General features: G+C 40.2%; 1 protein-coding gene across 1 annotated transcript in view; it reads left to right on the forward strand.

Moving 5' to 3' along the window:
* USP46 (ubiquitin specific peptidase 46) overlaps window positions 1-27,725 on the forward strand; it is a 65,591-nt gene that overhangs the window by 24,191 nt on the left and 13,675 nt on the right. The window contains exons 3-5 of the mRNA XM_008516310.2: window positions 2,132-2,345; window positions 3,740-3,969; window positions 21,729-21,805. Of these exons, the coding sequence (XP_008514532.2) occupies window positions 2,132-2,345; window positions 3,740-3,969; window positions 21,729-21,805 (521 nt within the window). The remainder of the gene's footprint in view (window positions 1-2,131; window positions 2,346-3,739; window positions 3,970-21,728; window positions 21,806-27,725) is intronic.

The following is a 27,725-nucleotide window of genomic DNA, read 5'->3' on the forward strand; positions in this document are numbered from 1 at the left end:
GGTCAGGAAGATTGGTCCTAAACCAACATCTGTTGTCAGTCTTCCTCTTTTTGCTTGAAGAAGATTGTCCCTGAGCTAACACCTGTGCCGGTCTTCCTTGAGTTTGTAATGGGATGCTGCCACAGTGTGGCTTGATGAGCGATGTGTAGGTCCACGCCTAGGATCCCAACCCATGAATCCTGGACTGCTGAAGCAGAGCATGCAAACCTAACCACTGTGCCACCCGGTGGCCTCTGGAGTGGAGGTTTTAAGTGACTTCAAATGTTAACTCACAGGCACCTGGTTTTCTGGAACAACTGAGTATAGTCCGTCAGTGCCCAGGTATGATAGGTGGTAATTTCCACTGGAGAAGCTGGAAAAATTCTCTGTGAGTGAATGCCATCTGTGGTATTGGAAAGAACACTGGATTCCACGTAATCAGACCTAAGTCTGAGTTCTGCCTGTGCTGTTCACTAGCTGTGTGACCTCCTGACCTCTCTGAGCCTCCATTTCCTCCTCTGTAAAATGGAGATCATAAGGGTTTCTTTCTCTTGGGTTACAGTGAGGAATCAGTGAGAGCTCCTATTTGAAGACCCTGGTACGAGGCTGAGGTACATGGTGGACACTCAGTGAATGTCAGTTACTTTTCTTTCCCAGGAATTGCCCACTGGATCAGGGCCAAGTGTTAATGAAGGGTGGCTGGGTAAAGTGAGACGTTGAGTAAAAGAGAAAAGAATGGAAGAAGGAAGGCCAGAGTACTGGATTGTGGAGCATTGTGTTGATGAGATTCTGACTTCTAATTTCAATACAATTTTTTTTAGCCATTGTGCACAGGCCTCTGCTTAAGCTTGATGAAGACAGTTATTCAAGTCATGGAAATTCTGCCCTGGCTAGGAAAAATACAAATGCAGACCATGGAGGAAAAGAATTAGGCCATTTCCTAGTTTGTAGAAGGATTATGAGATGTAAATTTATTAATAGCTTCATTTATGTTTACTTTGAATGATAATTCATGAAAGCTCCAGCTTCTCTGTAAAAGGTTTGTCTCCTATTACATAATTGTGTCAAAGTAGATGAAAATATGTAAAAATAGGAAATGTTCTATCTTAGCATACGTGGAAATGTCATGTTAAGGATGGCAGAGCATCTGTCTCGCTCTTGGATGCAGGACACACCAGCCAACAGCCAATCCTGAGAGGATGTACATGTTCTATTTTAATCCTACATGGCGTTTTGTAATCTTTGCTGTTAATCTTGTTATTTCCTTAGATTCTTTTCCTTTTCCTTTTACTGTGTAAGAAAAATTCTAAAGTGATAGTCTCAGCTGTGTTTTTCCACGGAGTAGGTTTTATAGTCAGTTGAAAACCAGCGAGATGATGATGTTTGCCCTCTTTACTCAAATCTGAGTACTCATGGTTTCTGAGAGGTACGAAATATTACTGTTGGGCCCTGATCTGATTGTAGGAGACCAGGAACTGCGTGGTCTTGTGTTGGGACAATTGCCACGCTGGCAGAAACAAGATTGAGGGTAATTTAGGAGTTAGGAGGCTGGTGGGATGACCTCAGGCGGTGCCTCTTGCCTCCATTGCTCTGGAGTCAGCGAGGAGATGTGGTCTGAAGCCAGTGGGCAGGGGCACTAGAATCCTGAAAGAGAAAAATGAAAACAAGGCCCCATTCAGTTATGGCTGTTTCTGCTGAGCATGGGATTCCTAGTTCCTGGATTTCTTTCTGATTTGGATTTTTATTTTTCCTGTCCTAGGAGTTCTGATGTGTTGCAATGTGGTGTCTTTTATTTCGCCAGCTGATTTTCTGGGCCTCCATATTATGTCAATTTCTTTCTTCTCTCTCTTTTTTAAGCACCAGAAGGCCTCAATAGGTTTTTTTTGTCAAGGCAGAGTGCTTATTATCATTTTAGAGACTTTATGGGTTAGAGGGGCCCCCAGCTCAGGTAAACTTGTCTTCATTTCCCTGTTGATCGATAGTCACTGGTGTTTAGAGTGGTGTGCTAGTTTTCTGACGTGTGCTAGTTTCTGATTGATAGAGTGGAATTGGGGCCGGTTCCTGGAGAATGGCCTTCTCCCTCTCCCCACCCGTTCCAGAGGTGGCGTGTCCCCGGACCGTGATTTGAACCATCCCTGTTGTCCTTTGGCAGTTCGGAAACACTTGCTACTGTAACTCCGTGCTTCAGGCCTTGTACTTCTGCCGGCCGTTCCGGGAGAATGTGTTGGCATATAAAGCCCAGCAAAAAAAGAAGGAAAACTTGTTGACGTGCCTGGCAGACCTTTTCCACAGCATTGCCACGCAGAAGAAGAAGGTTGGCGTGATCCCACCAAAGAAGTTCATTTCGAGGCTGAGGAAAGAGAATGGTGAGTAGGGTGGAGATAATGTGTATAAGGGTCTGAAATAAGGAGAATTGAGAGTTCTGTTTATCCTCAAAATGAATCTTTTTTTTTTTTTTGAAAGGAAAATAGTATGGCCAACTACTGAAATAACATTTTCTTTTAAAAGAAAAGATATTTCTCTTTTTCCACCCAGTGTGCATAAAACAAAACTGGATTACAAATATGCTTAAAAATTCAGATTTATCATACCATTTTGGAATGATCTTTTTGTTTGCTCCACATTAGGAGGAGTATTTTTCTGGGTGGGATCATTGTAAGAGGAAAATTGCCCAAGACAGCCTTCTGAGCAGGACACTGATAGGAATAACTAGGTTGATGCAATAATTGAATAAAATAGTGCTATCTTATAAACAGGTCATAAGTGATTAAAGTAAATGCATGTTATCTAATCAGAGCATCTGCTGTTTTAAAAATAATACCTCTGATTTTTATTTGCCTAAGACAATTAAAGGATATTAAATTGATATCTTCATATGTTAAAAATGTCCTGCTGTCACCTGATTTTTTTCTGGTGTTTTGATCTTTTTGGGGGAAGTGATGGCAGAGACTAGGTTATTCCAGAAGTTCTGCATTGGTAATTTTTATGACTACAGAAATATTTGATATGGCACCTTGTGTTCCCCTGGATTGCAGACTTGCAGTTAATCAGATGTTTGTTTTATAAAGTCTCGTTTAATTTGATTGCTGTCTTTTAACGTGGTTGTAGTTTATACATACCAGAATAAAAACCCTCTGAGAAGAACGCAGAGCACTCCCAAGTCTCGTTGTGAACGTGATTAATAATGAAGTTTCACTGTTGCATTCGTGTCTTGACTGTCTGTCCTCATGGCAGGGAACAGCAACAGGCTCTGGAATCACGTGTATTTGGTTTCAGAACACTATCAGATAGATACGTTCTCACATAGATCTCCCATCTCCTTTATGTGTTCCATTCCAGCTGTTTTGAGGCTGGTCCAGGGTTTCATATGATCTTTGGGAAGAGACCCAGTTGCTCTGGATAAATTACAAAATGAATAATTGATCATCGGTGGTCACTATTAAATATTGATATTTTATCAGGGAACTTATCAAGTAATTTCTGTTATTTTTCTCTTTTTTTTTTGTGGAACAAATAAAAAATTTTGGTAGCTTTTTATTAGCCATGATGACTTTAGGGAGATATGGCAAATTTAGTCCTTGATGGGTGGTAGGAAATAGAAATGAACAAAAATTCTTTTAAAACTTACCTACTGAAGATGAATATTTTCCATACCTGCCCACTCTTTCAATATAAAAATTGAAGTGTGGCATGTAAAATTAAGCATTTTCATTTGCTTTTCAGGAATCAGAGATTGAAATAATGACCTTCTCCTTTCCAGATCTCTTTGATAACTACATGCAGCAGGATGCTCACGAATTTTTAAATTATTTGCTAAACACTATTGCGGACATCCTGCAGGAAGAGAAGAAACAGGAAAAACAAAACGGAAAATTAAAAAATGGCAACATGAACGAAACTGCGGAGAATAATAAGCCAGAACTCACCTGGGTCCATGAGATATTTCAGGGAACGCTCACCAATGAAACTCGGTGCTTGAACTGTGAAACTGTAAGCATTCGGAGGGCGTTCGTGGAACGTGCTTGTGCATGTTTGTACAGGCTGTGTTGTGAGGGAGTGCGCTGTGGTGTTACGGCACCTAGCAGTTGTCCAGATCTGCAGACAATTCTATTTGTGTATACGAACCTTTCATTTAAACTTTCGGAAGCATGTTTCCATCCAAGATGTCTCAGCTGGCTAAAGTAGAGTGATGAGGGCAAATCTCAAAAGCTGGAGTGCTTTGCACCATGGGCACACGTAGAGTCCACAAGTAGACCGTTGAGCTGGACCTCCACCAGTCATCTTGAAAAGATTTTGGTCACAAGGAGATCATGTGCAACTTAGAACAGACCATCACCCCAACTTCAAGGGAATCAGCTGTGGTAGGGTGAACTTGAAGTCAGGAGACAGGTTTGATGTCTGATGCTACAGCAGTTAGCTGGGTGTTTGGGCAAGTCCTTTACAGCGCTGTTGTGAGGGTTGGGCAAGCCTGTGTGTTTGGATGAGTTCAGCAAGTGAAGGTAGACATGTTAGTTCACTTTGAAGGCATGTTCTCCAGAGCACGATTCAGGACGTCACATGTGCTTGGTATGTTTGATTTAACTCTATGAGGGGCCTCATAAAGTGGTGCTTAAAAGCCCTGTTCTTTACCCAGGCTGCTGGGTTTGTATGCTGACTCACTCAGTCAGGAGCTGTGGGACCTTGTGCAGATTATCCAGCCTCTCTGTCCTCATGCTCCTCATCTGTAAATTGGCGATGATCAGAGCGCCTCTCTCATAGCGTCCTAGGAGGATTAAATGAGTTAACACCTGGAAAGCACTTGGAACCATACTTGGCACACAGCGAGTAAGCAATAACTGTCACCTCTTATTATTTATTATAACTGCTAACAACATAGAAGGTCTATGGGTTCATCAGGGGTCTCCGAGTTTCTTGACAGTGTGTGAAAAATTTTGTTGGGGTTGTGCATTTTTCTGGGGAGAGAGACGGTAGCTTTCATCAGGTTCTGCAAAGGGAGGGGGACCCAGAAATGGTTAAGAAATGTGGATTTAAGTGGGAGGTTTTTGTTTTTTTGGCAGTCTTTGTCCTTTTAAACAATTTTTGGATCAAAATTCTCGTTTCTTTCGTTGTAGAAACAATTAGAGAACATAACTAAGCTAAAAGAGACTAAAAGTTACCAATAATCTCCCTACCCAGAGATGATAAATTTGTAACATTTTCTAAAACTTGTGATTATGTTGGCTCAGCGATAACCACTTGAACATTTTGAAACATATCCTGCCCAAACGTTTTCTACGCATACTTATCTATCTAGAGATCTCTCCTCCCTCCCTTTCTCCTTCTGTCCCTTTATATATATATATATATATATATATATATTTTTTTTTTTTTTAGAAGATTGGCACCTGAGCTAACATCTTTTACCAATCTTCTTTTTTTTGTCCTCCTCCTTCTTCTTCTCCCCAAAGCCCCCCAGTATGTAGTTATATATTCTAGTTGTGATCCTTCTGGTTGTGCTGTGTGGGATGCTGCCTCAGCATGGTTTGATGAGCGACGCTAGGTCCACGTCCAGGATCTGAACCAGAGAAACCCTGGGTCGCTGAAGTGGAGCCTATGAACTTAACCACTCGACCACAGGGCTGGCCCCTCCCTTTATATTTTACATTCCAGGAAAATTCAAGTGAATGCAGAAGTAGAGAGAATAGTATAATAAATCCCATATGTGTATTACTTGGGATCAATGACTGTTAACACATTGGCCCATCTTGATCATTTCTGATTCCATGCCCTCTCCCCACCTCACCAAACTAGTCTATTTTTAAGCAAACCCCAGATAACATCATTTCATTTGTTGTTTCTTCAGTACCTTGTTATATATCTGTAAGTGGTAAGACATCTTTTTTTTTTGAAAACATAAGTACAATACCATTGGTAAATAAAAACATAAATACAATACCATTATCAGACCTAAAAATAATTCCTTTGAATCATTATTCACTTTGTGTTCAGGTTTCTCTGATTACGTCATATATTTTTTAGCAGTTAGTTAATTCAAACTGGGATCCAAACATGGTCCGTACATTGCATTTGGTCAGTCTCTGCCTTCATCTACAGGCTACCATCTGTCTCGTTTTTTCCTTGCAATTTAGTTGTTGAAGAAATTAGGTTGTTTGTCTTGTAGAATTTCCCACATTTCTGGAAACATCCTCTCGTGGTTACCGCGTATAGTAAACGACAGTGTGTTTCTACCATCCTACATCCTACTCTTTGTTTTTCTCTAACCCACCTATTTTATATTCCTTTTTCACTCTTGCCTTCTTTTGTATCAACAAAATCTTTCTTTTCTTTCTTTTTTTTTGTACCTTTATACTGTTACTTTCTAATCCTTTCAGAGGTTGCTCTAGAGACTACAATGGGCATCCTTGACTTAATTCATTTTTTACCACTTTCCTGACAATGCCAGAACCTGTAGGACACTCTCTCTTCGGTTCCTTCTTTTGTGTTAGTGTTTTCTGATGAACTCATATGAGTTTTAAAATTTTACGTGTTTTAACCCATTGCAGTTTTTTAATTCTTTTTGATACTGCATTTATTTTTAGAATAACTGTGTACTTTCAAACATCAAAATTAGGACTATATTGTAAATATTATAATTTGCAGATTTGCGGTCTTTCTTTTTCTCTCTCTTTTTTAATTAATTTATTTCTTCCGTTTTTTTTCTTTTGTGAGGAAGATTGTCACTGAGCTAACATCTGTTGCCAATCTTCCTCTTTTGGCTTGAGGAAGATTGTTGCTGAGCTAACATCTGTGCCAATCTTTCTCTTTTTTGTATGTGGGGTGCTGCCACAGCATGACTTGGTGATTGGTGTGTAGGTCTGCACTGGTGATCCAAACCTGTGACTCCTGGGGCACTGAAGCGGAGCGTGTAAACTTAACCACTATGCCACCAGACCGGCCCCCCCTTTCTCTCTTTTAATAAGGGAATATTTTGTGACACCCTCCTCACCTTTTCTCTTGCATCTGTTCCATCACCAAGTCCTGTCTGTTGTCTCTCTCTTTAATCCATTTACCTGTCTAGGTCCCCACTGCTCCCACCCAGCTCAGGTCGCCTGTCAGCTCTTGATTGACAGTCTCACCTACGCTATTGCAAGAACTTCCTTCTGGATTGTCTTCTTTTCCTCTTGCCCTCCTCCATGTTACTCTCTTGCTAAAAAGTATGGTAGTAGCCTCCAATTTCTTTCTTTTCTTTGGAAGAGATTGTATAAGTTTTGATCTATCTATTCTTTGAATGTTTGGTAGAACTTGCCACCAATCTTTGTATCCCTAAAATATATAGTTCATTTTGGCATGTTTTTGGTCTTTGTATAATGGAATCATACAGTAGGTATTCTTTTATGTTCTCTTTTGCTAAAGATCCCTTGTGAGAGTCACTTGTGTAACAAGTGCCTGATGCTTTACTTTGTTCGTTTTCATTGCTGTATAGTATTCCATTGCATGAATATACCACAAATCACTAATCCGTTGTACTGTTGGATATTTGATTGTTTCCAGTTTTGGGCAACTATGAACAATGATGCTGTGAACATTTTAATACATATAATCTAGTGTACATAAATCTGGTTTCTGTAGGATATATACATACAAGTAGGTTTGTTAGGCCATATGGTATGCTATCATTAACTTCATTGGAAAATATCAAATTCTCAAAGTGATTATACCATTTTACACACCCTCTGTATGAACATTCTCATGTCTCCACGTTCTTGTCTATACCCACTGTTCTCAGATGTCTTCACTTCAGGTAATACAGTGGCTGTATGGATGAGTATTTTATTCAATAAATATGGGGTTTTTTTCCCCACATTCACTACGTAAAGATATACACAGTGAGAGCCTTGCCTTTCTACATGGAAGACAGATATTAGTAACGAAATGAATAGTTTTGTAATTATGACAGCAAAATGCTGGGAAGGAGAAGTACAGAGTACTCTGTGAGCTTATGATACCCGAACCAGAACAGTGGGGCATCCCATTTTGACATTTAGCCGAGAAATTTGCTCTAAACGGTACAGCTGGTCTAATCCTTTTGGTTATCTTTGAAATTAACACGCTTACCCAGTCTATCTTGCGGTACTCTGTGTGGGTTTTCAGGAGGGCTCAGAGGATAGGCTCAGTCACATTTGTAGTTCCTTTTTTGTCTGTGAAGAAGTCAGTGGATCCTAACAAATGCCGGTATTGCATCCTCAGGTATTTGTATTGCAGAAGCTGTTCGCTAGTCTGTTATTTCCTGGAGGGTTACCATGGGTGGGAAGCCTGTGCCTAAAGATTCCTGCAAAGCTGCTGGATGATACAATAGAGTTTGTTATAGTGGGATTCCAACTGTTTATACTTGGTGTGTGGAAGTGAATGAGAGTGTGTGGATGTGTCTTTATGGAGAATGGTGCAGTCTGAAAAACCTACTTTTTTTAATCCTCTGAGGCAGGAATGTTTTTCTCTGGAGTTACTTGGATAATCACCTCCATTTCCTTAGATCCTTTGGCTGGACAGGGTCCTAGGAGTCATCTAATCCTTTCCCTACAGTGCCCAAGTCCCTTCTGTGATGTCCTAGCCAGCTGGTCACCAGCATCTGCTGGACCCCGTCCAGAGATGGGGAACTCAATCTCCCGAGGTGATGCATTCCATTTTTAGAAAGCTCTAATTGTTAGAAAGCCCTCTACTTTCTAAGAAAATAAATAGCCTGCAGCCTTTTTTTTGTTACAGTAAAATATTGGGGGCTTAGTGTAAACAAAGACCTCATGTTAAAGGTTTTTTTTACAGGATGAGAAATATGGGACCCCCTTTGAGTAACGTCCTCTGCCCAGGGCAAGAAGCCTTTAGATAGTGCTTCCCTCGGAATTGCCAAGACTTACCTTTATGAGATCTCACAGTGGGGTTAAACTGCACTAGATCCTGAGCGGCAAATTAGCCCCTGGGGGAGCCTTGCCATTGTAGACGCCTCAGCTGCCAGTTCCTCCAATTGTGCAAAACTCTTTGTGGCAGCCTTCATGCTTTCAGAAAACAATGATTTTTTTTCTGGGTCTCAGCCTTTGTAAGTATTGTTTGTGATCGCAGCGCAAATGTCAACTGAGGGATTTACGGAGACAAACAGTTTCATTCTGCAACAGACGTGGAGAGACTATTTTAAGGGTAATTCAGGGCTGACTTTCCCAGATAACCTTCATCAAGGCACTTTAGAATTGAGGCGTCAAGATTTTCCAGTCTAGTCTCAGCGCTCCTTGCTTGTTCTTTGCTTAGTTCATAAGATTTGCTGGGCCATTTGGAGCTTAATTTTGTTGTTGTTGTTGGTTTTCCCCCTTTCCATCTAAACTGAGTTTTTACTCTGCAAACCTGTGGTTTTCAGTGCTTCTCAATGGCTCTAAGACACCTTTGTCTCTGTTTGATTGTCTACAGAATTGATTTGTTAAGTGTCAGTTGTATGGCTCCTTGCTTTGTCTGCAGAGGTTAAAATTGGTTCAGCAGAGCTTCTGAGCCCTTCACAGGAGAGGAGTTGGGATGGGGGGGTGTGACCAGTTGGGATCACCCGCTCAGCAGGGGGAGACTCTGAGTCCCGGGCATTCAGGTGGGCTGCAGTTGCCACTCTGCTCAGCCCCGCATTTTGGCACTGCTCTAAGTCAGCACATTTTCAGTTCCTGGCTGAGCAGCGTGGAGCTACCACCTGGTCACTGTTTCTACTAAGCCTGGGAAAGAAGTGTGGGGATTTAGAAGCATGTTTGAATAGGATTTTAATTACTGAAGACTTAGCAAAGCTCATGATTTATCTGTATGCCCCATATATCAATGTTCTATTAATAGATTTTTAATTAATTGCTTTAAAAAGAAGAGCAAGTAGAATCTCTTCTACCTTTTTAAACTGGGGTTTTCGGGAGACTCCATGGCCAGAACTGGGGGAGAAGAGAGGAGAAGATATAGCCTGTTCTTGCTGAGAGTATTGGGAGTCTTAGTGATATATACGTTTCCTTGGAGACAAGCTGTATTTTCACTTAGAACAGAATGAGGTCCTGTGTGGGGGAAGAAAATGGTTTTATTTTCTGGCAGCTTTCTGGGAAGAGAGAAAGAAAAGAAGAAAAAAAAATTGCTTGATCATTCATTGCTTTTGACTGTGTCAGTCTGAGGCAGGGGGAGAGAAAAATCCACATGGAAGGGTCTGATGTGTGTTTTGATATCCCCGGCAGGGTGGATGCACCCCAGCAGTGCTTTCTCACACTCTTAATTCTGAAAGCAATGTGTGTTGGGAATTGAGAAAGCTACAGTAGCTTTCTTCAGTTAGTTAATTAGATCAACTAATTGTTTCGCTGAAACAATTAAGTAGAAAAGAAGATTTGCATCCAACAGGACACAATGTTTCTTTGTTTTTGCCCCTTCAAGTATAAGAGCTTGGGTAGAACCCGATCCTAGCTATCTAAATTATGCATCGTTTCAGTTGACTATAATCCTTTTGTTTTCTCCCAGAGAAGGGATGTTTAAGTATACAAAAAAAGTTTTGCTGGGGCCAGCCCAGTGGTTAGTAGGAAATTCACCTGCTTCGCTTTAGTGGCCCGGGGTTCACAGGTTTGGATCCTAGAGTGGACCTACACAGTACTCATCAAGCTGTGCTGTGGCAGCATCCCACATACAAAATAGAGGAAGATTGGCACGGATGTTAGCTCAGGGCCAATCTTCCTCACCAAAAAAAAAAAAAAAAAAAAAAAAAACCCACACATTTTACTAATTAAAAAATATAATACCTGTGGATTGTTTTTTAAAAAATCAGACACAGAAATGTATAAAAAGAAAATCATTCATAAATTCTGACACCCAGATGCCACTATTGGCATTTAGCCGTCTTTCCATTTGTTTAGTCTTCTCTTCAGTTATTTATTCATTCATTTAGTAAATATTTATTGGATACCTACTCAATGCTGGACATTATTTTAGGTACTAGGAACATAGCAGTTAAAACAGAAAAAGATAGGGACTCCCCCATGGCTGAGTGGTTAAGTTTGCGTGCACCACTTTGGCAGCCCAGGGTTTTGCAGGTTCAGATCCTGGGCCGGACCTAGCACTGCTCATCAAACCATGCTGAGGCAGCATCCCACACAGCACAACCAGATGGGCCTACAGCTAGAATATACAACTATGTACTGGGGGGCTTTGGGGAGAAGAAGAAGAAGAAGAAGAAGAAGAAGAAGAAGAAGAAGAAGAAAAAGGTTTGGCAAGAGTTGTTAACTCAGGTGCCAATCTTTAAAAAAAACCCAACAAAACAGAAAAGATAATCCCTGCCCTTTTATTTACTAATATATACATTTAAAGCTATAAAGTTCCCTTTAAGCACTGCTTTAGCTGCATTCCACAAATTATGATATGTTTTCTTTTTCATTAGTTCAAAGTATTTTCTAATTTTTCTTGTAATTTTTTTCTTTTGATCCATATGTTACTTAGAAGTATGCTGTTTAATTTTCAAATATTTGGGATTTTCCAAGTAGATATCTTAATATTACTGACTTTGAATTTTGTTGTGATTAGGGGATGTATTCTGTATGATTTCAATCTTTCTGAATTTATTGTGACATATTTTGTGTCCTAACACATACATGGTCTAACCTGGTAAATGTATTTGAAAACAGGGTCTCTCAACCTTGGAACTATTAACATTTAGGATCAGATAATTCTTTGTTGCGGGGTGCTACTCTCTGCAGTATAGGATGTTTAGTGGCATCCTTGACTTCTACCTGTTAGATGCCAGTAGCATACCCCAAGATGTGAGAAAGAAAAATGTCACCAGACATTGCCAGATGTCCTTGGAAGGCAAAATTTCCCTTGCTGAGAACCTCTGAGTTGAAAAGAAGGTATATTTTGCAGTTGTTGGGTGCAGTATTCTGTAATTGTCAGAAGGTCATGGTGGTTGATATAGTTAGTCAGATCTTCTGTGTCTTTGATTTTTTTCCATTGTTTTTTAATCAGTTGCCAAGAAAGGGATGTTAAAATATCCAACTGTGTAGAATTGTCTTATTTCCCTCTAATTCTGTCAGTTTTTGCTCCGTGAGTTTTTCACTTTTAAAAACTAGCTTTGGAGAGGTATAATTTATATACCATGAAATTCATCCATTCAGTGATTTTTTTTTTTTTTTTTTTTGTAATTTGCTGAGTTGTGCAACTATCATCATAACCTAGTTTTAAGACATTTCCATCACACTAGTAGGATACCTTGGATCCAGCAGTTAATCCCTGGTACAAGCCCTGGGCCACTATTAATCTACTTTCTGTCTTTAGATATTTGCCTTTTCTGGACATTTCATATAAATCGGATCATGGAACATGTGGTCTTTTGTGTCTGATTTCTTTCACTTACATACTGTTTTTGGTGTTCGTTTGTGTTGTAGTATGTATCAGTAGTTCATTCTTTTTTATTGGTGAATAGTGTTCTAGCTTCATCTGTTTTGGGGGCTCTGTTATGATGGCCTTCCATATTTTTTATTGTTATGTTTTTCTGGTACATTGACCCAATTATTAGGAAATACACTTTTTATGTCTCATAATTCCATCTTAAAATCTATTTTATCTGATATTAATATAGCTCACTACATACTTACGTTAACTCCTTGCACGGTATATCTTTTTCCATCCATTTGCTTTCAACATATCTGTGTCTTTATATTTAAAGTTTAGCTATTGTGGACAGCATATAGCTGGTCTTGCTTTTTTAAAAATTCATTCTGCAATTTGTCTTATTTGAAGTATTTATTCCATTAATGTTTAATGTACTTATTGATATGGTTAGGTTTGGGGCTCTCATTTTGTTTTCTGTTTATTCCCTTTTCAGTTTTTTGTTCCTCTGTTCCTCCTTTTCTGCTTTTTGTTTGGATTGTGTGTGTGTGTGTATATATATATATTTATTAATTTACAATTCCATTTCAATTTTCCTCTTAGTGTATCTTTGTGTGTCTGTTGTTTTTTCGTGGTTGATCTAGAGATTACAATATGCATTCTTTACTTTCACAGTCTACTAACAGTTAATGATGGCACTATTTCACATTACATAGAGGAAGCTTATACCTGCTTAGGTGACTGTTCCTCCCCCCACACCTTACTTTGTCCTTTAAGCTATAGTTGTTATATGTATTACATTTATGTATATTATACACCCCACAGGACAGTGTCATGATTACCATTCTTGATGCTCTTCATTCTTTCTTGAAGATCTCCATTTCCATCAGGTATCATCTCCCTTTGGCTTGAAGAACTTCCTTTAACCTTTCTTGCAGTGCCAGTCCGTTAATAATGAATTGTCTTTATTTTGCCTTCCTTCCCGAAAGATAAATTTATGGCATATAAGAATTCCATGTTGATACTTTTTTTCTTTTAGCACATTAAAGGTGTTCCACTGTCTTCTGGCCTTGCTAGTTTTTGAAGACAGGTCAGCTTCCAACTGAATCATTCTGTTGTATTGAATGTGTCATTTTTCTCTATAAATTAGGATCTGATTTTTACCTATGGCTTTAAAAAAAATTATTTTATTGAGGTCATAATGGTTTATAACATTTTGTAATTTTGGGTTTACATTATTGTATATCAGTTTCTGTATAGACTACATCATGCTCATCACCAGTAGTCTAGGTTTCATCCATTGCCATACGTATGCGCCCCTTTACCCCTTTTGCCCACCCCACCACCCCCTTCCCTCTGGTAACCACTAATCTGTCCTCTCTATCCATGTGTTTATCTGTCTTCCACATATGAGTGAAATCATATGGTAGTTTTCTCTGTTGGGCTTATTTCACTTAACATCATACCCTCAGAGTCCATCCATGTTGTTGCAAATGGGACGATTTTGTCTTTTTTTATAGCTGAGTAGTATTCCATTGTATGTATATACCACATCATCTTTATCCAATCATCAGTTGATGGGCACTTGGGTTGCTTCTACATCTTGGCTATTGTGAATAATGCTGCAGTGAACATAGGGCTGCATAAATCTCTTTGTATTTTTGATTTCATGTTCTTCAGATAAATACCCAGTAGTGGGATAGCAAGATCATATGGTATTTCTATTTTTAGTTTTTTGAGAAATCTCTGTACTCTTTTTCATAGTGGCTGCACCAGTTTGCATTCCTGCCAGCAGTGTATTTCTCCACATCCTCTCCCACATTTGTTATTTTTTTGTCTTGTTCTTTATAGCCATTCTGACAGGTGTAAGATGATATCTCATTGTAGTTTTGATTTGCATTTCCCTAATAATTAGTGATGTTGAACATTTTTCATGTGTCTGTTGGCTATCTGTATATCTTCTTTGGAAAAATGTCCATATCCTTTGCCCATTTTTTGATTGGCTTTTTTGTTTTTTTGTTGTTGAGTTATATGTATTCTTTATATATTTTGGAAATTAACCCCTTGTCAGATATGTGATTTGCAAATGTTTACTCTCAGTTGGTGGGTTGTCTTTTCATATTGTTCGTGGTTTCCTTTGCCTTGCAGAACCATTTTAGTCTGATACAGTCCCATTTGTTAATTTTTTCCTTTCTTTCCCTTCCTTGACTAGACATGGTATTTGGAAAGATGCTGCTAAGACCAGTATCAAAGAATGTACTGCCTATAGTTTCTTCTAGGAGTTTTATGGTTTCAGGTCTTACATTCGAGTCTTTAATTCATTTTGAGTTAATTTTTGTGTATGGTGTAAGATAACAGTCTATGTTCATTCTTTTGCATGTGGCTGTCCAGTTTTCCCAACACCATTTATTGAAGAGACTTTCTTTTCTCCATTGTATGTTCTTGGCTCCTTTGTTGAAGATTAGTTGTCTGTAGATGTGTGGTTTTATTTCTGGGCTTTCAATTCTGTTCCGTGGATGTGTGTGTCCACAGAACACCGTTTTTGTGCCAGTACCATGCTGTTGTGATTACTGTAGCTTTGTAGTATATTTTGAAGTCAGGGATTGTGATGCCTCCAGTTTCACTGTTTTTTCTCAGGATTGCTTTAGCTATTTAGGGTCTTTTGTTGATAAATTTTAGGATTCTTCTGTTTCTGTGAAGAATGTCATTGGGATTCTGATTGGGATTGCATTGAATCTGTAGATTGCTTTAGGTAATATGGACGTTTTAATTATGTTTATTCTTGCAATCCATGAGCATAGAATATCTTTCCATTTTTTTTATGTCTTCTTCGATTTCTTTCAAAAATGTTGTATAGTTTTTGTTGTGTAGGTCTTTCACCTCCTTGGTTAAATTTATTCCTGGATATTTTATTTTTTTTGTTGCAATTGTAAATGGGATTTTTTTGTTTTTTGAAGATTGGCTCTGAGCTAACATCTGTTGTCAGTCTTTTTTTTTTTTAATTTCTTCTCCCCAAAGCCCTCCGGTACAGAGTTGTATATTCTAGTTGTAGGTCCTTCTGGGTCTGCCATGTGCGATGCCACCTCAGCATGGCTTGATGACTGGTGCTAGGTCCGCACCCAGGATCCGAACTGGTGAAACCCTGGGCTGCTGAAGTGGAGCATGTGAACTTAACCACTCAGCCACAGGGCCTGCCCAGGATTGTATTCTTGACTTCTCTTTCTGCTAGTTCATTATTAGTGTATAGAAAAGCAACTCATTTTTTTTTGGTAAGGAAGATTTGCCCTGAGCTAACATCCATTGCCAAGTTTCCTCTTTTTGCTTGAGGAAGATTTGCCCTGAGCTAACATCTGTGCCAATCTTCCTCTAATTTGTTTGGGCTGCTGCCACAGCATGGCTTGATGAGCGGTGTGTAGGTGTGTGCCCAGGATCCGAACCTCTGAACTCTGGGCTGCTGAAGCAGAGCATGCAGACTCAACCACTGTGCCACTGGGCCGGCCCCAAGCAATTGACTTTTGTAGGTTGATTTTGTACCCTGAAACTTTGCTATAGGTATCGATTATTTCTAATAATTTTCTGGTGGATTTAGGGTTTTCTGTATATAGAATCATGTCATTTTCAAACAGCGAGAGTTTTACTTCTTCCTTTTCAGTTTGGATGCCTTCTATTTCTTTTTCTTGCCTAATTGCTCTGACCAAAACCTCCAGTACTATGTTGGATAGGAAAGGTCAGATTGGGCACCACTGTGTTGTTCCTGTTCTCAGAGGGATGGCTTTCTGTTAAGTATGATGTTGGCTGTGAGTTTGTCATATATGGTCTGTATTATGTTGAGGTACTTTCCTTCTATTCCCATTTTATTGAGGGTTTTTATCATAAATACATGTTGGATCTTGTCAAATGCTTTTTGTGCCTCTATTGAGAGGATCATGTGATTTTTATTCCTCATTTTGTTAATGTGGTGTATCACATTGATTGATTTGCAAATGTTGAACCACCCCTGTATCCCTCGTATAAATCCCACTTGATCATAATGTATGATCCTTTTAATGTATTGCTGTATTTGATTTGGCAATATTTTGTTGAGGATTTTTGTATCTATGTTCCTTAGCAATATTGGCCTGTAATTTTCCTTCTTTGGTTTATCCTTGTCTGGCTTTGGGATCAGAGCGATGTTGGCCTCATAGAATGAATTAGGAAGCATTCTATCTTATTGAGTTTTTTGGAATAGTTTGAGAAGGATAAGTTATTAACTCTTCTTTGAATGTTTGGTAGAATTCTCCAAAGAAGCCATCTGGTCCTGGACTTTCTGTCTCTTTGCTTGTGATTGGTCTATTCAGATTCCCTGTTTCTTCTTGATTCAGTTTTTGGAGGTTGTATGAACCTAAGAAGGTATCCATTTCTTCTAGGTTATCCAATTTGTTGGCATATAGTTTTTCATAGTTTTCTCTTATAATCCTTTGTATTTCTGTGATATCCATTGTAATTGCTCCTCTATCATTTTTAATTTTATTTATTTGCACCTTCTCTCTTCTTTTCTTAGTGAGTCAGTCTAAGGGTTTGTCATTTTTGTTTAACTTCTCAAAGAACCAGCTCTTAGTTTCATTGATCCTGTTTTTTTTAAAATCTCTTATTTATTTTTGCTCTGATTTTAATTATTTACCTCCTTCTGCTGACTTTCGGCTTTGTTTGTTCTTCTTTTTATAATTCTGTTAGGTGTAGTTTAAGATTGTTTATTTGAGACTTTTCTTGTTTGTTGGGATAGTCCTGTATTGCTGTAAGTTTCCCTCTTAGTACCACTTTTGCTACATCTCATGTGAGTTGGTATGTTGTGTTTTCTTTTTCATTGTCTCCAGGTATTTTTTGATTTCTCATTTGATTTCTTCATTGATCCAATGATTGTTCAGTAGCATGTTGTTTAATCTCCACATATTTGTGCCTTTCCCTGCTTTTTTCTTTTAGGTGATTTCTAGTTTCATAGCATTGTGGTTGGAAAAGACACTTGATATGATTTCAGTCTTCTTAAATTTATTGAGGCTTGCCTTGTTTCCCAACATATGGTCTATCTTTGAGAATGTTCTATGTGCACTTGAGAAGAACGTGTATTCTGTTTTTGGATAGAATACTCTCTCTATATAATCTGTTAAGGTCATCTGGTCTAATGTTTCGTTTAAGGCCACTGTTTCCTTGTTGACTTTCTGTCTGGATGATTGACCCATTGAAGGAAGTGAGGTGTTGAGGTCTCCTACTATTATTGTGTTGTTGTCGGTTTCCCTTTAGGTCTGTTAATAGTTGATGTGTATACTTTGGCACTCCATGGTAGGTGCATATACATTCAGAAGTGTTATGTCCTGTTGGTGGAATGTCCCTTTTATCATTGTATACTACCCCTCCTTGTTGCTCATTGTCTGTTTTTATCTTTTTTGTCTTGTTTTATCTCATTGTCTTTTTTATCTTGAAGTCTTCTTTGTTTTATGGCAACACCTGCTTTCTTTTGTTTGCTCTTTGCTTGGAGTATTGTCTTCCATCCCTTCACTCTGAGCCTGTTTGTCTTTAGACCTGAGGTATGTTTTCTGGAGGTAGCATATTGTTGGGTCTTGTTTTTTAGTCCATCTAGCTGCTCTGTGTCTTTTGGTTGGATAATTCAATACATTTGTATTTAGAGTGATTATTGATATATGAGGACTTAATACTGCCATTTTATCTCTTGTTTTCCCGTTGTTCTATCTGTCCATTGTTTCTTTTCCCTTGTATTTCTGACTGCCATTTCAGTTTGGTGGTTTTCTGTGATGGTTTTCTCTTTATTTATAGTTTGTGGCTCAGCCTGATTTTTTGTTTATTGGTTACCACAAGGTTTGTATAAAGGGTCGCATAGATGAGGGGCCAGCCCTGTGGCCTAGTGGTTAAGTTGAGTGTGCTGTGCTTCAGCGGCCTGGGTTCAGTTCCCAGGTGCAGATGTACACCACTCAGCAGTGGCTGTGCTGTGGTGGTGACCCACATACAGAATAGAGCAAGACTGGCACAGATGTTAGCTTGGGGCAAATCTTCCTCAGCAAAAGATAAAAATTGAAAAAAGATCTCATAGATGAGATAATCCATTTTCTGATAGCCTCATTTTTACATTAGCCTAAGCAAGTTCCATCCCTTTCCTCATCCCCTTCTGGGTTATTGCTGTGACAAATTATTCTTTTTTTTGTTATGAGTTTGTGAGTAAATTAAAGTTTTTACAATTATTTTTAATGCTTTCCTTCCCTTTATCTTTTATGTTATAATTGTTTGCTAACCTGTTCTGATAGAGAGCTGCAATTTTCTGATTTTGTCTATCTACTTATCTCTTTGCTCAAAGGTTTGTAGTCCTTTGCCTTTTTGTTTCAGGCCCAAGGGCTTCCTTCATCATTTCTTGTAAGGGAGGTCTAGTGGCAGTGAACTCTGTCAGCTTTGTTTATCTGGGAAAGCTTTTATTTCTCCATCATATCTGAAGGGTCGTTTTGCTGGATAGAGTATTCTTGGCTGAGAGTTTTTCTCTTACAATGTTTTGGATGTATCATTCTATTCTCTCTTATCCTGTAAGGTTTCTCCTGAGAAATTTGCTGAAAGCCTGATAGGAGTTCCTTTGTAGGTTATTTTCTTCTTCCTTTCTGCCCTTAATATTTTTCCTTTGTCATTGAATTTTGCCAATTTTACTATTATATGCCTTGAAGAAGGTCTTTTTGCATTGATGTAATTAGGGGTTTTATTGGCTTCATGTATTTCTAAGTCCACTTCTTTCCCCAGGTTTGGGAAGTTCTCAGCTATTATTTCTTTGAGCAAGCTCTCTACTCCTTTCTCCCTCTGGAAAACCTATAATCCTTAGGTTGCTTTTCCTAATTGAGTTGGATATTTCTTGAAGTTACCTGAATTTATAGTTTTCTGGAGGAGTGTTGAAATGCCAGTGTCTTAGTCATTACTGAAGCCAGTCTTTTGAACTTTCATTTTAGTAAGGAAGAGGTAGACAATAAACAAATAAAAATAAAACATTATAATGTTAAATAATTGTATCAATTATCTATTGCTTTGTAACCAACCACCCCAAAACTCTGAGACTAAATCAGCTATTACTTATTATTATAATTCATGCAACTTTGGGTTGGCTGAAGGCTGTCTGATCTAGGCTGGACTTGGCTGAACTTGTGTATTTGTATTTCCACTGACTCACTTGTGTGTCTGCAGGTCACAGGGGCATTGCGTTCTTGAGTGGGCTTGGCTGGGCACCTTAGTGAGAACAGCTCTCCTCTATGGGTCTCCTGTCTTCTTCCTGGGAACAGTGGGCTAGCCTGGGCTTCTCCTTCTCATGGTGATGACAGAAGTACAAGAGAGCAATTTCACCAGGGCTTGTTCAAGCCTCTGCTTATAACATGTCTTCAAACTTCCCATTGGCTAAAGCAAGTTACATGGCTTAACTCAGAATCAGGGGTTGGGACGTATGCCTCTTGATGAGAGGATCTGTAAAAGTCATACAGCAAAGAAGCCAGTATAGGCAATGATGAAGATTTGGGGCCATTCATGCATTCTACACAGCAGTAATAAGTGCCATAAAAAACTTACAGCAAGGTGATAGAAGTAGGGCATGTGTGTGTTTAAATGTATACATGCCTTTTTCTTGCAAAGTTGGAATTAACTTATATATAATTGTATAGCCTACCTTTTCATTTACTGTGGTACCCACAGTGCAGTAAAACATTCTCAACTTTTTGACCATTTTAGGCCATTTAAAAATGTTTACCCTTCTTCGATTTGTTGAGTGGTTACTTCTCTTTTTAAATTGAGGTAACATTGGTTTATAACATTATATATAAATTTCAGATGTACATCATTATATTTCGATTTCTCTATAGACTGCATCATGTTCACCACTGAAAGACCAATTACCGTCTGTCACCATACTTCTTAAAGCACCTTATGTGTATCATCTTATTTCATCCTTACAGCAACCTTCTGAAATAGATACTCTTACTGTCCCCACTCTGCAGATGCAGACACTGAGGTACAGAGAGGCTAAGTAACTGACCTAAAGTCATCCACTTTGTAAGTGACAGAGAGAGGATGTGGAGCTGGGCAGCCTGTCTCAACACACATTCTTGTGTGTACTTATAACAGATCGTGTCTACATCTCTGAGTATTTCTTTAGATAATTTCCTAGCAGTGGAGTATTGAATCATGGGGTAGTTCTAACACTTAAAGAAGCATTATTTTCATTTTTCTGCTAATTGAGCACCTCAGAGAAGTTGCTGGGCTAGTTTGTCCCTCCCACTCCAAGACAGTGAAATGCCAGGCTTGCCAGAGCACTGCTGGAATGTAAGCACTTCCTCTGTGTGGCTTCAGTAAGTACAAGACCCAAAACTGGTGTGGTGTGAACTGTGGAGGCCTGAGAAACTGCTGGGGCCAGTGACCCAGGCCTGCTGAGAGCCGTCCCCAGTATGGCGGGCCCGTGTGAGCCCAGGCTCCAGGCCAGCTACAGGTCCAATTGTTATTGCAGACAGCACAGGCCTCTGCAAATGATGACCACTTCCTGGGCTGGAGGACAGCTCTATGTGTGGTCAGCGGGACTCTCCAGTTCATCACCCATTAGGCTTCTTGGCTCCACAGACAGTTTGGATGATGAGGCACCAGAGAAAGGGAGTGATTTCAAGGAACTGGTAGAAGGTGCAAACAACTTAATGAAGGAGTGGTCATCTGATTAGTAGGTTTTCTAAGTCTCTTGCCCATTTGCCGTTTCTGTCATTCTGCCGCTCTGGGCTATATGATGTTTGTCTGATACTTTCTACTTTGAAACGATGGAGGAAGTGAATGGAGAAGGGAGAGAAATGTGGTTGAGTTTGAATTATCAAAAGCTCTTTGTCAAAGCTGACACAGGGAGAAGGTTCAATAGAGAATTTGGGATTTTCTCTAGATTGGGTTGTTTTTGAGGTAACTCTGGTTGCCAGTGAGTACAGTCAGTCCTCCTTATCTGCTGGTTCCCCTTAAGCAGGGTCAACCAACCGCAGATAGAAAAGTCTGTACTGAACATATACAGACTTTTTTTTCTTGTCATTATTCCCTAAATGATACAGTATAACAACTATTTACATAGCAATTACATTGTATTAGATATTGTAAGTAACCTAGAGATGATTTAAAGTATAGGGGAGGATGTGCCTAGGTTATATGCAAATACGACATCATTCTGTACAATACACTTCAGCATCTGTGGATTTGGGTATCCATGGGGGTCCCGGAACCAGTCCCCGGTGGATACTGAGGAATGACTGTTTACAAAGCCACATACGACTCTGGCGTTATGGTTTTTTGGTTACCGTAGGTGTTCAAAGTTCTGTCTACTCTGTCTATTGTGTGTTTTGTGCCTAATATGTTTTTTTCTTTTCTTGCTTCAGGTTAGTAGCAAAGATGAAGATTTTCTTGACCTTTCTGTGGATGTGGAGCAGAATACATCTATTACCCACTGTCTAAGGTAACCTCATGAATTCTGATTGTGCCTGAGCTTTTGACCAGGCTAGTAAATAAGTGGGGGGGGAAAATCCTGTATTTCTTCAGTAGATAATCTTCATTTCTGGTAAACCAATGTAATCCTATTATTTAGTATTTCTTCTTCCCCAAGAGAGATTAAAAATAAGTATATGTGATCTAGAGACGAGTCCTGCTGAGAAGAGAGAGGATCAAGTGGAAGTCATTAGTCATTACTTTTAAAAAGAAGTTTTTAATCTTTAATACAGATGTGCGCATTTGGCTTTCATAACTCTCTCTCTTTCTCCATCACGTGTGTACGCACAACCACATGGTTAAGTTAATAAATGCTGCAGATGCCTACCATTACTTTCCTTTTCTAAGCTAATCTATTATTTTCAAAACTATGCACTTTTGAGCTGAGAACCAACGAGGGAGTTGCCTCTTCCTCCATCTTTCTGCATTCTATGGAGATTATTTATGGAAAGAAATTCCTCCTCATTAGGGCTGAGAGAAGGCAAGGAGCCCAGAGTATAAGAGCAACACCTGCCCAGGATTACTTGGTATTTGTGTATTGACTTGCACATTGATGATGTGCCTGAAGTTGATATAAAGACATGATTCCCTTTCCCCTCCTCACACCCTTCCCCGTCCTCCTTTCAACAAGAGGTTGTGAGTGCTTGTAATTATCCCAGCCCTGTCTGGACACTGGGGATAGAGGAGTGAGTATCAGACAGGGTCCCTGCTCTCGCACCATTTATGTCCTAGTGGGCATCCACAGACAGTGATCAGTGCTTTGAAGGGAGTTAAACAGGCCTAGAGAGTGCCTGGTAGTGTGGATGCCAGTGTAGACCAAGTGTTCAGGGCAGGCCTCCCCATTCTTAGGATGCCATAGCTCAGGGATGTTTTATAGTGCTAGGACAAGGCGCTGTTGATTTTTATCAGTTTTAGAAGACTAGATTGAAGGGACTTCCTGTGATGGATGGCTGTCATCTTTCAGGGCAAAGGCACCAAACTTCATCGTGGAAGAGCTTCGGGGTTCGTCGGGGTGTGACGGATTGTGTGTGTGCGTGTAGGGGGCGCTGGTTGCTTTCCCAGTTCCCAGGAGTCCGAGGTCCCCTCCGCCTTCTGCCCTGATAGTAACCTAGTTACCTCAGCACGTCCTGTTGGTTTGGCATTTCAGTCTTGTCTCCAAATGCCTTAGGTCCAGGTGTCTAAGACAAGCTTGTTATCTCTTTGTTTGCAAAGTGTTTTCTAGGCCAGGATGGCCTCTTTTTCTTCGGAATGGTTGTTTATGGCATGGGTTCCTCATATTCCTGTGAAAAGAAGCCGTTTTTGATTTCCCCAAGGTTTTGTGATCACAGAGAATGAATGAGAGGAAGGATATTACTTGCTCATCCCTCTTTTTTGAGAAGGGGAGTTGGGGAGAATTTGGAGGTAGGGAAGTTGTCTGCTTCCCCTGCCTTCTGAGAAATTCCTGGGCTGTTCAAAAGGTCAGATCGCAGTGGCCGGAGCTTTGAGACCAACCAGATAAAGGGCGAACTGGCTAGTTATAATTTCCACCTTTGGGAAACTTCATTATAAAGAAATGTAACCCAGAGTTGGGTTTCCATTTGTTTTTCTGGAGAAATGTGTTTATTGGTCATGCATACCTGATGAAGGCAGGCTAGATGCATTTGGAGGTGTTAAAGCTGGGATGGGCGAGTGATGAAGTAACCCTGGAATGCCTTTTAAGTAACATTGGATTTTCATCTGATTGGACTGTCCAGGCTGATAATCCTGAAGTGCCTGCCCCACCCCCTTTTTACATCATCCTTAAACTAGACTTTAACTGACTTACCGATACCTGGCCTCATGTATGCCTAAGCTCTCACCTCCCCAGCATGAATAAAGAGAAGCCTGCCAAGGGTTGCCATTCAGGTGTCTGTGATGGGAGTGGCAGCTTTCCAACACATCGCAAAAGAAACACGTGCAGGAGAAAGGCCCAGGGAATAAATGAGCCACCTGATCCATTAGCTTTTTCTGTCTGAGACAAAAGAGAAGGAATGATCAAAGGAATGATCTTTATTGGCCCATTTCATGGTTTAATTTGATTTGTAGTCTTGAAGTTTTATTTTTAAAATTAGAATTGAGTTTTCTTCTTCAGCATCGCTGTCTGCCTGTCTCTTCTGATGTGATATTTTTATCCTTCTTTTATTTTGATAATGAAAAACGTTAAAAATCAAGCTAAGACCGTGGGATTTAAATGCCAGATCTCTGCCGCCTCCTTCCAGAAGGGCTTATGTGATCGATTACAGTGTGTTTTCACTGACCTTTTGTCCCCGAGAAATGATAATACGAATAGTGGTTAAATTCAGGATGTGAGTCTAGAGAAGCCATGAAGTCCATGTTGTCGCTGAGCTATAATTCTAATATTTCAAATCTCAGTGCTGTGTCTGAGGCAAGATGAGCCAGCTGTATCACAGGAGGATACTTAGAGAATTGTTTTTCTTTTGTAAAGTTCAGGGATGGCCTCAGGCAAAACCTTAAAATACCTGTAGTTTATCTTAATTATCCTTCCATGGCCTTTTTGGTATGTTTTGTCTTCCATTTCAGTGCCTTAGTCTCTTGTTGTGGCTCCTTCATAGAAACTTACCTTTCTTCTCAAGTGCTCCATGTTCTGAACCCACTTTCCTCTTCCTCTGCCTTCCTCTCATTAAAAATTCCCATCCTCCTAGTGCTGGGGAGGTTAGCTAGACAACAGGAGGAAAGTGCCTTTTAATTCTTCCAAAGCTCTATTTTTAAAATTACTTTTTTTTTTTCTGCTGAGGAAGATTTGCCCTGAGCTAACATCTGTTGCAAGTCTTCCTCTTTTTTTGCTTGGGGAAGGTTAGCCCTGAGCTGACATCTCTGCCAGTCTTCCTCTATTTTGTATGTGAGTTGCCACCACAGCATGGCTGATGAGTGGTGTAGGTCCACACCTGGGATCTGCACCTGTGAACCAGGGCCGCTGAAGCAGAGCGCACCAAATTTAACCACTACACCATGGCACACCAAATTTAACCGCTATACCATAGGGCTGGCCCCAAAATTACTCTTCTTTTTAAAAACTTTCATTTTCTACTTATTTTGAGAAACTTCTTTTATGTACTAAGTTCATATCCATCCCTGTCTGTTGCCACATGCTTATCTCTCTTCTGCTTCTCTGACCTGTGTTTCGGATTTGGTTATTGATAATAGGTATTTTCTAATGTCTGACACATAAGTTTTTCTTGTAGATTTCTTTTTTCAGTCTTCTTTAATACTCTAGTCAGCGGTTCTTAAACTTTGGTGTGTATCAGAATCACCTGGGGAAGTTGGTAAGAATCGAGGTTCAGGTCACTTTCAACTTCTGTGAGCCTGGGCCTCAGGTTTTAATTTTCCAGGTGGTTTTAATACCACCAGAATTTGAGAACAGCTGCTCTAAGCCTTTGCTACTCAAACAGGGTTCCATGGAGTAGCACCATTGACATCACCTGTGATCTCATTAGTACAGCAGCATCTCAGGTCTCCCCCAAGAATGAATGAATGAATCAGAATCTGAATGTTGATGGGATCTCGTGATTCACATGCATGCTAATATTTGCAAAGCATTGGGTGCACGGCCCTGGCAGCACATTGGAACCACCTGAGAAGCTGTAAGAACAGTAATGCCTGTGTTCTACCTGGAGAGATTCTCATGTAATTTATAGGGCTGGGGGTCATTGAGAATGTTTTTAAGGCTCCCCAGGTGATTCTAATGAGCAGCCAGGTGAACCACTGCTGTAGATTCTGCAAAAAAGCCTCCCAACTGGTGTGCCCTGGAAAATGGGGTACAGGTGTCTATTGATCCCTCGGCTCCTGGGAGGCTGGGCAGAGCCTGGAGCTGTCAGAGCCCCATGGCCAGCCATAAGAGCAGCCTCATTGGTTTACCCCAGCTCCCTTCTCTATAGGATCATTTTGTCTGTGGGTCATGACATGAAAATTATCAAGAAGCATTGCTTGAGAATTTTTTTTAAATCAATTTTTGAACTCTTGTGTTGAGTGGAAAAGTTAAGATTTTAATTAAAAATGTATCAAATATAGAGATTAACTTGGACATGATAGCCGTCTTTACAATACATCCAGGAACATAGTTTTTCTCCTTTTTTTCAAGTTTTCTCATATACATTTCCGTGAGGTTTTATAGTTTTCTTTCCTTAAAGAGGCATTTATTTCATATTAGATTTGTTCCCAAAGTGTATTTCTGTGTGTGTGTGTGTGTGTGTGTGAGGAAGATTGGCCCTGAGCTAACATCTGTGCCAATCTTCCTCTATTTTGTATGTGGGACACCGCCACAGCATGGCTTGATGAGCAGTGTGTAGGTCCATGCCCAGGATCCAAACCCATAAACCCTGGGCTGCTGAAGTGGAGTGTGCAAACTTAACCACTACACCACTGGGCCGGCCCTCAAAGTGTATTTCTAAACAGTGTTTTATTGTCACTATGACTCTCTTTAAAGAAATAGAAAGCATTTGTGCTTCCCACCAGCCTCCCCCGTGCTTTGGTAATTTATCCCGAGTGTCGGAAAGATCTCTCTACTGTCTCTCTCCTCTTTGACTTTCTCCTTGGAAGGTTTCGACCTTTGTTGTCTGCTTTTGTTCCAACAACTGTGCAGCATCAGCTGACAGACCTGCTCTGCCTCAGAGTTTCCTGCCAGGGTTGTCCCCTTTTCCTAGCCTCATTTTCCAATTCTCAACTCACAGGTGCCCTAAACGCATTAGCCTGTCTCTCACAACCGCGAGCTCCAGCCAGCTGGTGCTGAGCAGGATGGTGGCTGTTTGTAAATCAGGTCTAAATTAGGTACTAAGTTCTGCTGTGTTTCTACCTACCTGGGTCTGCAAATACTTCAAAAAACTTTTTTTGAAAAATGAGAGTGAGTAGAAAGTGTTTAATTCCTTATTCGTTGCTGTGTCTGCCTTAGTTATTCTGCTTCTTTAGTTGATAAAGAGGTTTGTCTGTGGTAGACATTCCAAGGATGTAAATCTCTACCGTGGCCCATACGCACCTCCCCTTCACCGTGATTCCTCCATTCCACCCCAATAAATCCTGTGCAGGCCAAGAAAAGATTTCACATCAGTTATCCATTGAAGAGTCAGCAAGTATTCATTCAGCGAAGTTTGAGTCTATATAATGCACCAAGCACTTGAAATCTGAGGCATGAGGATTATTGCCTTCTAAATTGTTTCCTTGCCTTTCGACCCCCTCCTGTCCTTCCTCTCCAATGCTGCCAGAAGTGGCGTTTCTTAAAAGCACTGATTATGTCTCTTCCTTGTTGCGTCTGGTTAGTGAGACTGCTCAGCCACATGGTGCACGCCAGCTTCTGAGAAGCGTGCTCCGTCCCTTGCCTCCATGCCTCTGTGCTGTGGCATTCCCTCCACCTGGTACACTTTCCCTCTTGAGAACCTGACTTGGACATCATCCCTTGGGGAAATGTCCTGAATTACCCCAGTTCAACTTCATTTCTTCTTCCTCTGTGCTTTCCCCTGGCCTTTGTACACCTGCTTCTGTCTTCGTTTGGTCACCCAACACACACTATGAAATGCCATGATGTGTTGGGCCTGTTCTCAGTGCTGAGCTTTAGCAGTGAGAGAGACAGGGTCACTGCCCACAGAGAGGGGAGGCAAGTTGTCAAATGACTAGGAGGATGGTTTTAGATAGTGCTAAGTGCTCAGAAGAAAACAAGACAGCAACGGGATGGGGCAGAGTAGGTTGGAGAGAGTGGCCAGGGAAGTCCTCTCCAAAGAGGGAACATTTAGGCTGAGCTCTGAACAATCAGCGGAACCAGCCATGGAAGCATGTGGAAAGGAGCTATCAGGGCAGAGAAAACAGCACCTGCAAATGCCCTGGGGCAGGGAGAGCCTGGCTCTCTGGGGCTACAGGAGAAACCT

This window comes from Equus przewalskii, chromosome 3 (assembly GCF_037783145.1).
Source record: "Equus przewalskii isolate Varuska chromosome 3, EquPr2, whole genome shotgun sequence".
NCBI classification, from domain to species: domain Eukaryota; kingdom Metazoa; phylum Chordata; class Mammalia; order Perissodactyla; family Equidae; genus Equus; species Equus przewalskii.